General features: G+C 38.3%; 1 protein-coding gene across 11 annotated transcripts in view; it reads right to left on the bottom strand.

The window, feature by feature from the left end:
* LOC118656434 (CREB binding protein) overlaps positions 1 to 15,173 on the bottom strand; it is a 179,614-nt gene that overhangs the window by 18,438 nt on the left and 146,003 nt on the right. For 9 of the 11 annotated variants that reach the window (XM_036309774.1, XM_036309777.1, XM_036309775.1 and 6 more), the window contains 5 exons: positions 12,183 to 12,301; positions 9,923 to 10,162; positions 8,874 to 8,962; positions 3,366 to 3,476; positions 1,443 to 1,499 (listed from right to left, as the gene is read on the bottom strand). In XM_036309774.1, the coding sequence (XP_036165667.1) occupies positions 1,443 to 1,499; positions 3,366 to 3,476; positions 8,874 to 8,962; positions 9,923 to 10,162; positions 12,183 to 12,301 (616 nt within the window). The remainder of the gene's footprint in view (positions 1 to 1,442; positions 1,500 to 3,365; positions 3,477 to 8,873; positions 8,963 to 9,922; positions 10,163 to 12,182; positions 12,302 to 15,173) is intronic. The other 2 variants (XM_036309772.1, XM_036309781.1) reach the window with 1 other exon arrangement.

Below are 15,173 nucleotides of genomic sequence, written 5' to 3'. Positions count from 1 at the left end.
CTAGTGCCTCTCCTTCACATCTCACGGGGCTCCATCCACATGCTCTACCTACCAGCCACTTGAGCTTACCTATGTTGTTGCTGAACATCCTATGTTCTTTTACTCCTTTGTGTATAGAATATTCTTCCCATTTCTCAACACCTGATTCCAGGTTAGTGTCACCTTCTCCGGAATGCCATCATGCCCAGGAACAGGGCCCCTCACCTTTGGACCACCTTACTGCCTCCTGCTATCTGTGCTATGATCCATCTGTCTCTTGTACCGATGGACAGAGCCCCCGCCTAGTAATGACTATTCCAATGTAATGTATTTTGAAGTTAAAAATGAATATAAATCATAGTGAAACTAAAAAACTGAAGGGGAGGGCATAATGTGAACAGGGAGCTGGACAATTAAGACAAATAATCGACTGGTCATTAATGATCTGGGGAGGCACTTCCTCATGCACCAGGCACTATGCGCAGGCTGGAGTTCTTGTATTCAATGTGTACCCAGCCTGGGCACTACTAGTCGGAGAGACTGAGTAAGCTCTCAACGTAAAGTTAGGTTTCAATATGAGGTCTGGGTGGAAAGTCTGTCTCTTCCACTGCAGCAACAGGCCTCACTAAAGCTAGGGGTTTGAGCCAAGAGAGGGGAGGACCTGTTTCTCAGTTCTGGATGTACTACAGCCACATTTACCAAACATCAAATGGTGCTGGAGCCTGTGCTCTCTAAGCAGCTCTGAAAGTGCATTCGGCACAATGGTAGAACACAATGGGCCTCTCCACACGCTGGGGTGGTCTTAGGACTCGGCTTTGGGGACCTGAAGGGGCCATCACACTGAAGGAGTTCTGAAGCCTCTTTAGGGGCCATCACAGAGCAAACTTTGCAAACACAGCATTCTTACTGAGCACTGGAGGAAAGTCAAATATTTGACAATGGCCTTTGAAAATATACCATACCAAAGACAGTGGCAAGCATATACACCAGGCTTCCCATTTATTATTTTTAGAAAGTGGTTTCTAAGAGGTTTTCTTTGTAAAATTGCCCTTTAAATGATACTAGCACTACTCTACCAAATAGTCCTACCTTTGTTTTCTAAAGATTCACACTAAATGGCTTCTTAAAAACACGAATGACCAACTTATTAGAACAAACATCCACCTAAATTTGGATTTTGAAATTTGGAATTTGTTAAAATTCAGTACCTAAAGAGCATATTACAGAGACATACATATTTAGTGTGAGTTAAAGAAGGATTCATATATGAAATAACTTCACACAATAAAATTCCACCCAGATAAGGGCACATATGTAATACCTTAATCAATAAAGAAATTAAAAAAAAAAATTTCACCCAGAGCAATGCATTTCCAATGTCTTCTCCCACAACTCAATCATAAGGAGGAACTGTTCTTGACCTGAAACTAAAATCTAAAAGAAAGAAATAGCTATATACTCACGGTTCAGGATCTAAGGTATCATTTTTCTTCTTTTCAAACTGATCCTTTGAAATCGTCCTTGTTTAAAAAACAAAACAAAACAGAAGTTAATTAACTTAATTGATCTGTTGAGTATAAACTATAGTTTCTGGAATATTATTTTGCAGCTAGTTCTTCAAACGGAAAATAATAGCTAAAATCTCAAGTAGATGCAATGATGGCATGAACATATAAAACTCAATTCTACAGCCCTAACTGGTTTGGCTCAGTGGATAGAGCGTTGGCCTGTGGACTCAAGGGTCCCAGGTTCGATTCTGGTCAAGGGCATGTACCTTGGTTGTGGGCACATCCCCAGTGGGGGGTGTGCAGGAGGCAACTGATCGATGTTTCTCTATCATTGATGTTTCTCTCTCTCTCCCTTCCTCGCTGTAAAAAAAATCAATAAAATATATTTTTTAAAAAAACAAAAACAATAAAACCTCAACTCTACAGAAAGCACCACCATTTAATTTTCTGTTTTTCTCAGAACTAGCATCAGCACTAATTACAAGATTTAACTAAGACTAGTCAAAATATGATGTCAAAATTTTGTTTCAAACTTGTTAATTTTCCATCAAATCTATATAGTGACTGGCTATTAAATTTAACTGATATTGGTGTAACCAATTCTTGTTTTAAACTGATTTTTAGAGAAGAGGGAGGGGGAGAAGGAGAGAGAGAGAGAGGAAGAGAAACATCGATATGAGAGAGAAACATCTATTTGTTGCCTCCCCTACGTGCCCTGACCGGGAATCAAACCTGTAACCTTTTTGGTGTACAGGACAATGCTCCAACAAACTGAGCCACCTGGCCAGGACATAACCAATTCTTTTAATTATAACATTCCCTCAGTGACAGAAAGTCAGCATCTACGTGGGGATATTTTACTTGTACAGGGCTGATTATATGGTTTCTACTGTCCTTTTGTTACAATAAGTGTATATATGTGAATGACTTCTGATTCACATATTTATACAATCCAATTATTAATCATGTAATAGGACCAAAAGATTAAGATGACAAGGGACAGAAAAATAAATTGAATAGGTAGAATATCTGTCATTTTGATTTATAAGTGGCCATGGTTTATTTTGCATTTGAATAAAGTAGCCTTGAGTTGCAGGGTAAGTGTCTTACACTGCTGGAAACTGCGTTAGTGTGAAGCCGTTGCCTGTGGGGGGGACATCACACTTGAAGACTAGCCAGCGTGGTTGGAATCATGGCAGAGTCCAGAGAAAAGAGAGAACCATAGAACACTGGAAGTCCTGGGCAGACATGGTGGCTGGCAGATTTTTAGGTTTCTCAAGCATATAAATGAGCTGACCACAGAGAACAGGCATTGGGACCAAAAGGTGGACTCAGTGAAGGAATGAAAGGGCCAACTCAGGTCTGTCTGAATTGGACCTAGTGAGCAAGAGTCAAGTCTCCAGCAAAGAAGGAGACATTTACACTCTGGGAGCTCATTATCTGTGTTACATTAGCTTCACAACTTAAAGGATGAAAGTAGGTACATGAAACTCATTTTTTGCTACTGCCAGTCTGTGGATAGGGTTATTTGGTTTCTTTAGGTGTATTGAAAATTTGTAATTTCCAAAAATGGAGGTGACAGCCACTAGTTAAAGCCAAGTGTTTTTAAAAGAAGAACTGGAGCAAGGTTGAGAGAGACCTGTGAACTGCATGGTGTGGCTCTGAACACCACAGTACTGAATGGAGGGAAGAACATGGAAGTGTCACTGGTGTTCAGCTCAAACAGCTACATGTTAAAGTATGAATGTGAGCATAATTAATATGAGAAAATACACTACACACAAGTCAAAACAGCAGTGGTGTTTCCCTTTTACTCATGGACAAGAGACAAAAACAATTAAGAGTCACTCCCGTGAAAAATGACAGGATAGTACTTACGTCTGGGGTTGTGAAGGGTCGTCACCAAGGGTAACATTCTCCCCCTGGATCTCTGTGAAACACTTCTCACAAAAATGATACCTGTCAGCAAGAAGGCCATACTTGGGTGAACTGGTCCATCATAACACACAGCCACCCAAGCAACGAAGCCACCAATCAGAGCAGGGCAGATCACCACGACGAAGGGGGGGCGTTGTTGGTTGATTGATGGGTCAGTGAGAACAATGAGAGGAACAGGGGCAGGTTGGGAAGGGCAGGATTAGAGAACAGGGAAGGGAACAAATAGCACAGACATAGAGGTAAGACGCAAACACCAAGACAACACAGAGCAGAAAGCCAAGGCAAAGCATTGATTAGCATTCGGTCTCATTGCACACATCACAGGCCATCATCACTAACAATTACTGGGCTTGGTTCAGCTCCAAGATGCAAATGTTTGCAAGGAGTTGTTAATACCAGAATTATAAGGAGCTTAAAATTTAGAAGTTTGAATTTTGTATTAGAGAAAAATCAAATACAATTTCAGGGTTTGAGATGGAAAAAATTTACTTTGAACAAAACAGTCTGACAAAAGGCCTTGAAAAAGCAATTTAAACTCAAAATGCTTTTTTTTTTCCAAAATGGAAAATTTATGCTTGACAGCAATTCAGAGATTTTATTTCTGGTTTTTAAGCCAGATCTTTAAAGGTATAAAAATGTTCAGCACTCAAAACTGGTTTTAATTTTTTTCCTGTCTTTTTTCTCATGTTAATCACTTAATTGGGTTATAATACAAATGAAACCAAATCCATTTTCTAGACAAACATTTAACAGAAATGCAATAGGGGTCAAAGACTTTCCAGCCATTTATCAATAAGAATATACAGAGAAAAAACTGTGATATATTGTATAAACAATACAATATATATAAATCCACAAACAATGTTAAAGACTTTTAAAATTCAACTCTAAGCTTTGACTTAAACTTTTTGGTACTGGGACCAATCATTCATCAATCTGAGATACTCAGTGATTGACTGCTCTGACTTGGTGACAATCCAAGTTAAGCAAATTTAGAGAGTTAAATCTTTAAAGTACAATCTGCATTTGAGAAATTATCCATAACCCCAATTTCTTGTAAGATAATACAGAGCTCAGCTCAAGCTATCAAATAAGAATAATTAAAATAAAAACTATTAAATGTTTGGAAAGGACATGAATGAGAAATCAACAAAAATGCAGGCTGATGCTGCATAAAACAAGATGGGCACACAATACCGTAATAAAAACAACAACAAGCTGAATGAATGTGACTTATACAAGCAAAAAGGATGAGCATAGGGTAGCAACAGCAGCACAATAAAATGCGGTTTTAGTGCTCAAAACTATGTCTACAAGATGCCAAGAGGATTAGTGTTAAAGACACTATGACGAGAGTTGGAGTGCCACACTGAACCAAGAGTACAGAAGGAGATGCAGCAGCTTGCAGTTTCACACGCGCGTGCGTGCGCGCGCACACACACACAGCTACAAACAACTGAGAGTTAGACACCACCTGGCCAGTTTGTCTTCATTACTAAAATAGGTCCTCCACAAGTTCTAATTCTGACCTAAATTAAATACATTGACATTTTGTCTGCTATGTTTCGCTGGCTAAATACATATAGTAAATTAAAGGCATAAAACTTGAGAGCATGCACACACCCCAAGATTACACAATTTTTCAGTATGTTGATGAGGAACATGACAGATTCCCTGTGGGTAACAACTGGATTAATGAAAGTTTCTTGCTGGGACCTGTTTATTTAGGACTAAGTCAATTAATGAATTCTGCCAAGATTAAAACTCTGACCAGAAACAGATTAACATTGCTGTTTTAAAATATATACAGGGGTGGGCAAAAGTAGGTCTACAGTTGTAAGTACACAAAACACAATGTTTATTATTGTATATGTATTTACTAATTATTGTATTATTTGTCTTATTATTATTTCGTATCCTCACCTATGATTTATTTTTTAGGTAACGATGGCTGGTCATTTAACCTACTTTTGCCCATACCTGTATTTTATATATATATATATATATATTTTCCTGAATGAACTTCAACAATATTCTGGCTACTCACTATTTTGTTAATATTCCTATGGAGCCTTGAAATCATGTAGTGAAAGAATTTTTATGTGCAGGAGGACATGATCATCACTTGGCGGAAAGAATGAAAGTACAGAAACTATAAACCCACTCAGTGGCAACCATTACAATAGGCAAAAAAGATATCCCCTCCGTGCAAAATATTTCCCTTTTGAAAATAAAACTAGAAATTGAGTGTTCCAATTCATTTTACGATTAACACACAGCCCTTGTGGACTAGCGAGAAGGTAACTTTGAACACATTTTGAAATGAAATTGCCGCAATAATTACATGTGAGCATAAATGATTTTAAACCCTGGACAAATTCTTAGCTTTTGTTCAAGCAAGACATCAAGTCCAGCAACATTCAGGAAACAAGAATCATAAACCCATTATTTTCCAACGAAGGAAACTGGCCTGAGACAAATCATTGATGGCTAAGTGGCTGCAGAAACCTATGCTCTATGAGTAACTAACTACCATCCCTGAAAAATTTTAAGGATCAGTAACTGGGAGAGACAGAATTAACTCACGCTAGTGCCTGTCCCAAAGCAATGCCAGGGACGTCGGAGAATCAAACCTGTTGAGGTTTTAGAGGAGAGATGGAGGGGCCCAGGGACTCACTCTAATACCCTCTGAGAAATGCCCACAGCCCACAGAAGGGAGCATAGGCACCCATCTAGTCAAATCAGATACAACCACCTGGCAATCAGCGGGTGAAAATATCTTATCTAGTCCAAACTTTATTCACCCGGAAATATAAAACGATTCAGAAATTCACTTTTCATTGTAACAGCCTAGCTGACATTCTGCCTTGTGTGAAGGAAGCAGTTTGATGAACATGGAATTATAAAGGAGAAATACTTCACATAATCTGATGATGATGTACATCTGGGTACCTAACATTAGCACAATGTAACTGTACAGTTTATCTGTAAGGATAATTAAATGTATGGAGTAAATTTTCAAATGCAGATTGTTTTAAGTACCATATCAATATATACAAGTAACTGGGATATCTATAGATAATATCTATCTTACCTATAGATAATAATTGGAAAATCTATAGAACAGTTTCCCCAACATGAGTTTCTTTCAAATTTTTAAAGTATGGAAACAGGTGAAATGTAACCACACTCTAGTTTATATATTAGTTTTACTTGTTTAAATGGTCTCTAGGATTTTCTATTGTTTTAGTGCCCAAACAATTTTTAAGTGTCAAAACAGTAATTCATAAAAACAGCACAGTGCTCACAGTCAAAGTTGAGAGTAAAAATGAAAGCAGTTAAAATGTCCAACACAGAATTAGGCCACTGCTTTCTTAGAATTACATGTTAACTTCTTTAAGATCATTATTCTAGAAAGAACATCTTATGAGATTAAGCTGAGAAGTAGTATTCCTACACTTATATAGAAATACAATTGGACATTTCAAAACTTTCAAAACAGTCCTGTTTGCACTCACTCCATCAATAACCTCTTTCAGTGGGTAAGCAGTGTACCCTGATGCTATCAAATTATGAACTTATTTGCTCTCAACTTAAATATGGCCAAAATCTGTGCAAATTAGCAAAGATAGGGTCTCAAAGGACTCAGGCACAATGAAACCAATAATGAAAAGGTCCCAAAACTTCAGAGATGGTAGCAAGCAATCTGTTGTCTTTTTCTTCCTTCTATACTATACCCAAACTGGCACCTAGCAGCAGGGGTGTTTTTCAGGATATAGTTAATTTTAACCTATTCTCTTAAAATTTCATAATTTTATTTTGCTTGGCATATAACAATTTCCAAAGTGAATTCCTAGTCATTATTTCATTAGAGACTGACAACTGAGACCATCAGGGAAGGTGTTACTGTGCCCATATCACAAACAAGAAGGTTAAGCTTGATATATATATACATTATGGGATGTGCTGAAGATTACTAAGCTAAGATTGTAAATGGATGGACCAGAACTTTCATAACACTTGTCTGTATGGGAGAGATTCCACTAAAAAAGGGCTATGTATCATTTCAAACTTTGTCTTAAAATACTTCTATTGATAGAAGAGCAAGCTAAGATAGAAATTAAATTCCAAAAAGTGAGCTAGGCAAGGCTTAGAAACCTTTATTGGAAACATTTTTAGGTCAAAAGTTTTTTAAAGTAGAATTTTGATGAAAGTCATTAATAATATTGAATATGGTTATATATATATGGTTATATATATATATTTAAAATTAAAATAATTTAAAAACATAAATTGGAAGAAAAATAATCCCAAAATTCCAAATTATTCAAAGTCTGTGCATGTACCCCTAAACAAATAACAAAAACCTCTCTACGTATCTTCTTCAAAATATTAGAACATAAGTGATTACTAAGCAAATAAGATCAAAATAATTAAGACATCACAAGTCCTAATGTTGACATTTAATATTTGAAACTAAAGATGAAGATTAGGCATGATGCTTCTTTGTGGTCACATAAAGTCATAAAATGGAGGTAATGTAACTAAATCTGACCAAGATTTACAACCTGTGCTTCAAGACATAATGCCCTCATGCAATAGCAACATGAGGCCACTTAAAACAATGAATGCAAATAGCTTAATTTTCAAAACCTGAAATGACCATCTTTTAATAGGAAAGTTTTTCTTGAACTCAATAAAAACACTAAATCTCATTCTGTATTGTGCAACTAATTAAAAACAAAAAGTCTATGGTTTTATTTTTTCCAATCAATTAGCACTAATGCAAGTCTTTCCATCAGACTGTCCAGGCCAAATTATCTAGACAAACATTTACACAGGAATAGTAAAAGCAATGTTTCAACTTTATTAGTATCTTGAAAAAGGCAGGTCAATCTTTGAGTTATTCTCAACTCCAGACTCTTTCTTATATGGTTACTTTGTAGAATCTAGATCAGTGATGGCGAACCTATGACAAGCGTGTCAGAGGTGACACGCCAATTCATTTTTTTTGGTTGATTTTTCTTTGTTAAATGGCATTTAAATATGTAAAATAAATATCAGAAATATAAATCTTTGTTTCACTATGGTTGCAAATATAAAAAAATTTCTATATGTGACACGGCACCAGAGTTAAGTTAGGGTTTTTCAAAATGCTGACACGCCAAGCTCAAAAGGTTCGCCATCACTGATCTAGACCATGACTCAAGAAAGAATGTACCTGATCCAGGTAGTGCAGCAAGCAACTGTGAGATCAAGTTTTTATACTATAAAAGCATTCCTTAAAATTAAGAGACTGTGAATCTATCTGAGTGACCAAGAAATACTGAAATTGTGGCCCCTTTCATTGGAACTTCAGGAAAGATAATGTATCTGGGCTATAAACAGACAAACATGCCTTGCCCTAAGACCTTTGTTCTGTAGATCAGGAAGCTGCTCAATGCTTACCTATTCTGATAGCTGTAGTAGGCTGCATCTCGAGGAATTGTACACAGTTGCTTCCCATAGCAGCACAAAGTCTGTGGGGAAAACTCATACTGCAAAAACAAAGGAGAAAATACTAAAAATATAACCTATTCATTGTCATGCAAAGTTCTAGTCAACTATGGAGGGTCAGATTCAACTAGTAAATTACTTCTGTTAGTACACTGGATAGTTTCCTAACAATTTTCACAGGTATTTAAAGATATTTTTTGATACAATGTAAAATAATTAGTGTTTGAGAGACATATATTATAGCCCTAGCTGGTTTGGTTCAGTGGGTACCGCATCAGCCTGCGGATTGAAAGGTCCCAGGTTTGATTCTAGTCAAGGGCACATGCCTGGGTTGCTGGCCTGATCCCCAGTAGGGGGCATGCAGTAGGCAGCCAATCAATGATTCTCTCTCATCATTGATGTTTCTCTCTCTCTCCCCTCTCCCTTACGCTCTGAAATCAACATTATATATATATATATCTCGCCCTAACTGGTTTGGCTCAGTGGATAGAGCGTTGGCCTGTGGACTCAAGGGTCTCAGGTTCGATTCTGGTCAAGGGCATGTACCTTGGTTGTGGGCACATACCCAGTAGGGAGTGTGCAGGAGGCAGCTGATCGATGTTTCTCTCCCATCGATGTTTCTATCTATCTCTCTCCCTTCCTCTCTGTAAAAAATCAATAAAATATATTTTTAAAAAAATCAATCAATGAGTGCATTGGAATAACAAATCAATGCCTCTCTCCCCCTTTGTCTCTCTAAAATTAATAAATAATAAAAAAGAAGACATATGTTATTGATACTGAATGCACACGGGCAGCCAGAAATGCTTAACCCAAGGCCTTCCCCCAAAAAGCACCTCTAGCTTTGATCATCCATTATATTGCTCTGAGTAATCAATTGTTTTACTCCATCTGGGTAACTTCCCAGCACACATGTGTGGCCAAAATGTTGAGTCTACCATATCATTATACTGTTGGACTAACTGGGAAAGTTCATTGTCCAGAAACAGTTTAAACTGTACCTTGCGTCCACAACAATATCCAAGGGACTGCATAACAGGGTCAATTTCTTGTTCAAAGACCTCTGCCAGTTTACTGCAAAACTTATAGACCCGAGACGTCTTGCGATTGTAGAGCCAGGCATTGTTGAACATCAGCCAGACATCATCCACGTACTGCCAGGGTTCTTGGTACTGCCCTGTGTCTAACTTTCGCTTGATGGTGGAAAGGTCCATGGGGTTCTTCACAATGTCAAAGTAATCCTTAAAGACAAAATGGTCTTAATCTAGTAGATACCCCAAATTCCAAATGCCAGCCTTATCTTAAAATAAAATAGAAAGTACCAGAACAACTTCTGTTTCCAACATGAAGAAATGAGAACTGAAAATAAAATAACCTCTGATCTTCCTCTGATTTTACTATCTAAAATTAACATTTTCAAATGTGATCAAATTCCTTCAAAGGCAAAGTTAAAGAAAAAAAAATTTAAAAGAACTGTTTACTAAAAGATGCTGTTTAGCCCTGGCCGGTGGTGGCTCAGTTGACTGGAGCATCATCCCATACACTAAAAGGTTAAGGGCTCGATCCCCGGGAGGCAACTGATTGATGTTTCTCTCTCCCTAAGAATCAATAAAAACATGTCCTCAGGCCCTAACCAGTTTTGCTCAGTGGATAGTGTCGGCCTGTGGACTGAAGGGTCCCAGGTTCGATTCCGGTCAAGGGCATGTACCTTGATTGTGGGCACATCCCCAGTAGGGGATGTGCAAGAGGCAGCTGAATCGATGTCTCTCTCATTGATGTTTCAAACTCTCTATCCCTCTCCCTTACTCTGTAAAAAAATCAATAAAACCTATATTTAAAACAAACAAAAAAATGTGCTCAGGTGAGGATCAAAAAAAAAGTTCTGTTTAAAATTTTAAAAATAAGAATTACAATGGTAAGCAAATTTATCAGACAATATGTTTTTCTACAGATTCACTCTTGGTCCTACCAAGCAAAATGAAATTCCAAGATAAACATGAAAACTGAAAACAAAAATAGTAACACTGCTTAAAAGAATCTGTTGGGCCCTAGCTGGCTTGGCTCGGTGGATAGAGTGTCAGCCTGTGGACTGAACGGTCCCAGGTTCGATTCCGATCAAGGGCATGTACCTTGGTTGCGGGCACATCCCCAGTAGGGGATGTGCAGGAGGCAGCTGATCGATGTCTCTCTCATTGACGTTTCAAACTATCTCTCTCCCTTCCTCTCTGTAAAAAATCAAATACATACATACATATATATATAAAGAATCTGTTGGGTCACCATGGCCTCTGCCATGGGATATCAAAGTTAGAGGCCCATGTGTTTTATAATTGACTAGAGGCCTGGTGCACAACATTCATGCACTTGGGGGGTGGTTCCCTAAGCCTGGCCTGCACCCTCTCACAGTCCGGAAGCCCTAGGGCAGGGGTGGGCAAATTTTTTGACTCGAGGGCCACAATGGGTTCTTAAACTGGACTGGAGGCCGGAACAAAAGCATGGATGGAGTGTTTGGGTGAACTAATATAAATTCAAAGTAAACATCATTACATAAAAGGGTACGACCTTTTTTTTTTTTTTTTTTTTTTTTTAGTTTTATTCATTTCAAACAGGCCGGGCCGGAGTTTGCCCATGGCTGCCCTAGGGGATGTCTGATTGACAGCTTAGGCCCAGGGAGCAGACATCCTTAGCACTGCCGCAGAGGCAGGAGAGGCTCCTGCCACTGCCACTGTGCTTGCCAGCCATGAGCCGAGCTCAGGGCTTCTGGCTGAGCAGTGCTCCCTCTGTGGGAGTGCACCTACCACCAGGGGGCAGCTCCTGCATTGAGCGTCTGCCCCCTGGTGGTCAGTGCACATCATAGCGACCAGTTGTTCCACTGTTCGGTTGATTTGCACATTAGCCTTTTATTATATAGGATGTTCACCAATTCTTTAAGTTCATTTTTTAGACAAAGTCTTACATAAAACCCCAAATATAAAGTGAGTCGCCAGAGGCTGTGAACCTGAGCAAGTGGGTGGTGCTCCCAGTGCACAGTCCCCTCTCACACACCCTAACCTTTCCATGGACCCTGTGGCTTCACAAAACAGGTGGGAAACACATTTTAGTAAGAAGGTGCATTACTGTTTTGGCAGCAAACTTTTTTTAATATTTTGAGAAAAATCTACAAAACAAGGTTGTTATTTTACCCAATTTTAAGAAATAAAACATGGGTAATCATGAGTTACATTGGTAAAATTATAATATATTTTTACAATATGAACTTACAGGAATTCCAAGGAGCTGGGGATCTACAGGCTGGCGAAAAGGTAAGGACTCTGGATCCTGTCGATATAGCGCTTCTAGGGTTGGCATAAGAGCCTGGCGCAATTCCTCCGGCTTAAAGACTGTAGTTGGAAAGCATAAGAAAAATAACACTATTTACAAGGCACCCAAACCCCTCCTTTATGACACTTCAAATGAAAGCCTGGCCGTTTCTGAGAAGGTCTGAGTCATCTCCCTCCCAGTTGAAGCTTACTAGGGCTCTCATTCAGCAGAGTCCACAGACATTCTAAATTCTAAAGCTACAAATCCAGGGTTTCTGAAATAATAATAATATTGGGGTTTCCAAAAACTGTATACATGTCATGAGGCATAATACCATACTAAGTTTGCTCTTCAGTGAGAAATTTCAACATTAAAACTGTTGGAACAGAAAATGAAGCTCACTCCCAATTCTGCTTCATTGATCAAATGGTGGAAGGGACCTTTTTGCCTGAAAGTAAACTCAGACCACCTGAGACAAATGGTTTTGTATAACAACCTCACAAATATACACAGTAACAGAGCTATAAAAATAAGAATTTTCCCCCCAAATTCTATACTTCCCTCCCACATTTATCAATGCCCATTTCTCCAACCTCTCAGCTATTGCATTTCCTGCTATATTTTCTGTTGTCCCAATCCAAGGACAAATAGTGGCTGCCAGATACATTCAAGATGACACATTCACATGAAACCCAAATGAGTTCTAGTGATATGGAGAAATGTGCACAATAGCCTCTGAAGGCAAGCAGCAGGTCAGGCAGCAGTGAGTGTGTTACAACCCCACCTTGCTCACACACATCCTATGCATAGAAAACTGACCAATAAGAGGCAAATACGTCAGAGGAGTTCTGATGACTTGGGTTATAAGTGATAATATATTTTCTCTCTCTCTCTTTTTTTAATATTTTAAAAAGACTTTCTAGAACTGACATGTGGTAAACTCTTATTTAAAAATCAGATTAACATACCATAAACATATAAAGTCCTAGTTGGGAAGTGGCATACATCGAGTATACTGAGAGATGAAAATCATGGCTCTGAGAAGTTTCCCGAAGTTTACTGCCATCAGAGAAAGAGACTGCCCATGTGTCCTGACTGACCTCCTGTGGAAAAGGAACACCTGGCTGCTTTAGACCTGGGACAGCTACTGGAGATCAGCGAGCATATGGATTATCCCAGCTCAGTGCTCTCCAGCGAACATTCCCATTGGAAACATGGCATCCTGCTCTCAGCGAACTCCTTTCTTCTATTCTGTTTTCTTTTAATAACTTTCTAAGAGAGTAGTTCTTAAGTTAATCAAGAGGTTTTTCCCATTCTTCTAAACTAGAGGTCAGCAAACTCTGACCCATTGGCCAATCTGAAGGCCTGTGAGCTAAGAATAATTTTTGTTTTTAATGGTTGGGGAAGAAAAAGAAAAATATTTCCTGATAGGTAAAAATTTACATCATCAAATTGTAGTCTCCAAATTAAAAATCTATTAGAACACAAGTGTGCTGATTTGCTGAGATGTTGTCTCATCAAACATTTGTATCCTACAAACTAGCTGCGTAGCTGCAACAGAGACCTTATGACACACAAAACCTAAAATATCTATTGCCTGGCTCTTTACAGGAAAAGTTTGCTGACCCTGCTCCAGACCTCATCTCCCTAAAGGTAGCAGAATGACATGGCTTACATAAAGCTGATTTTGGTATACAGCTGCCTTCACCACACATTTGTTTACCACTTAAGCAGAGGAAAAGTATTTTCAAATTAGTGTCTTTATTTGAAATAAGTTCTCTGCTACTAGAGTATGGTGTGCTTTTTCCATACAATCAGCAGGGTGTACCACATCAGTAAACCTCGAAGCATGGACCATGGGTACCATGAAGAGCACTGTGCTAATATGGGAGCTGCCAGCCACATATGGCTACTTAAAGCTAAATGAATTAATATTAAATAAAATTTAAAATTCAATTCTTTAGTCACACTTGTCACTTCTTAAGTACTCAAGAGCTGCATTTGGCTGGTGAACATCGTAATGGAGAGCAGAGAAAGTTCCAGCACTGTTTTAGGCCTTTCTAGGGGTCTGTGAAATCAAATTTATTTATGTAATATAAAACAACTTTCATAATAACACTAAGTTGTTATTTGCCTTTTATGTCGTGTTAACCTTCACACAGATGGGGCACTAACAGGGGGGAGTAAAATTTCTAGCATGGCAGCAACCTCACCAAACCTGACTTAGTAGTCACTATGATCTTTGCTGCCACTGTGCACACACGGGAAAATGCCAGCTGCACTTAAGAATATTCTTGCTGAAGCAGTTAAAATTATTACTTTCGTTAAACCTCAACCCTTGGCTACACATCTTTTACCCTATATGAAAAACAAACAAACGGGAAGTTGGTGTAAGGCACTTCTACTGCATGCAGTGCTTGTCTTGAGAGAAAGCACTTGTACGAGTATTGAAAGCTGAAGTCACTGCTTCTTTTTTTAATGAAACACATAAAACTGGAATGATTGATAGACAAGCTACAGTTATTCAGAAGTGGGTATGTGGCAGACATTTTCTCAAAAATGAGCAAAGTGGGAGTTATTTCAAGGACAACTGATTGTATTTTTTGCCAAAGATAAAATCTGGACTCTCATAAAAAAGTAGAATTTGGAAAAATTTGTATCTACCACATGAGCTTGATATCTGCTTGAAATTTACAAAACTTTTTTGAGGAGATTCATAGTGATGTTAATGAATGTGATTTAAAAAATTATTGTACAGTGAAGTATGCTAACATTAGGAAGATATGAATAATTCAGTGAACCAAATTTCTAGATGACCAAAGGATCATGTTATAAAGAAAATCATGAAAGGGCAAAGGATCAATTCAAAGCACAAAACAGACAAATGAACTCTAATGTCAGAGTTTGAAAAATTCAGTGCTAAGGATTCATATTTCACACTACAACTAATCT

The sequence above is a fragment of the Myotis myotis genome, unplaced genomic scaffold (assembly GCF_014108235.1).
Source record: "Myotis myotis isolate mMyoMyo1 unplaced genomic scaffold, mMyoMyo1.p scaffold_m19_p_5, whole genome shotgun sequence".
In the NCBI taxonomy this organism is placed as follows: Eukaryota; Metazoa; Chordata; class Mammalia; order Chiroptera; family Vespertilionidae; genus Myotis; species Myotis myotis.
Note: the sequence above shows the minus strand (reverse complement) of the source record. Positions and strands in the feature narration are given on the sequence as shown.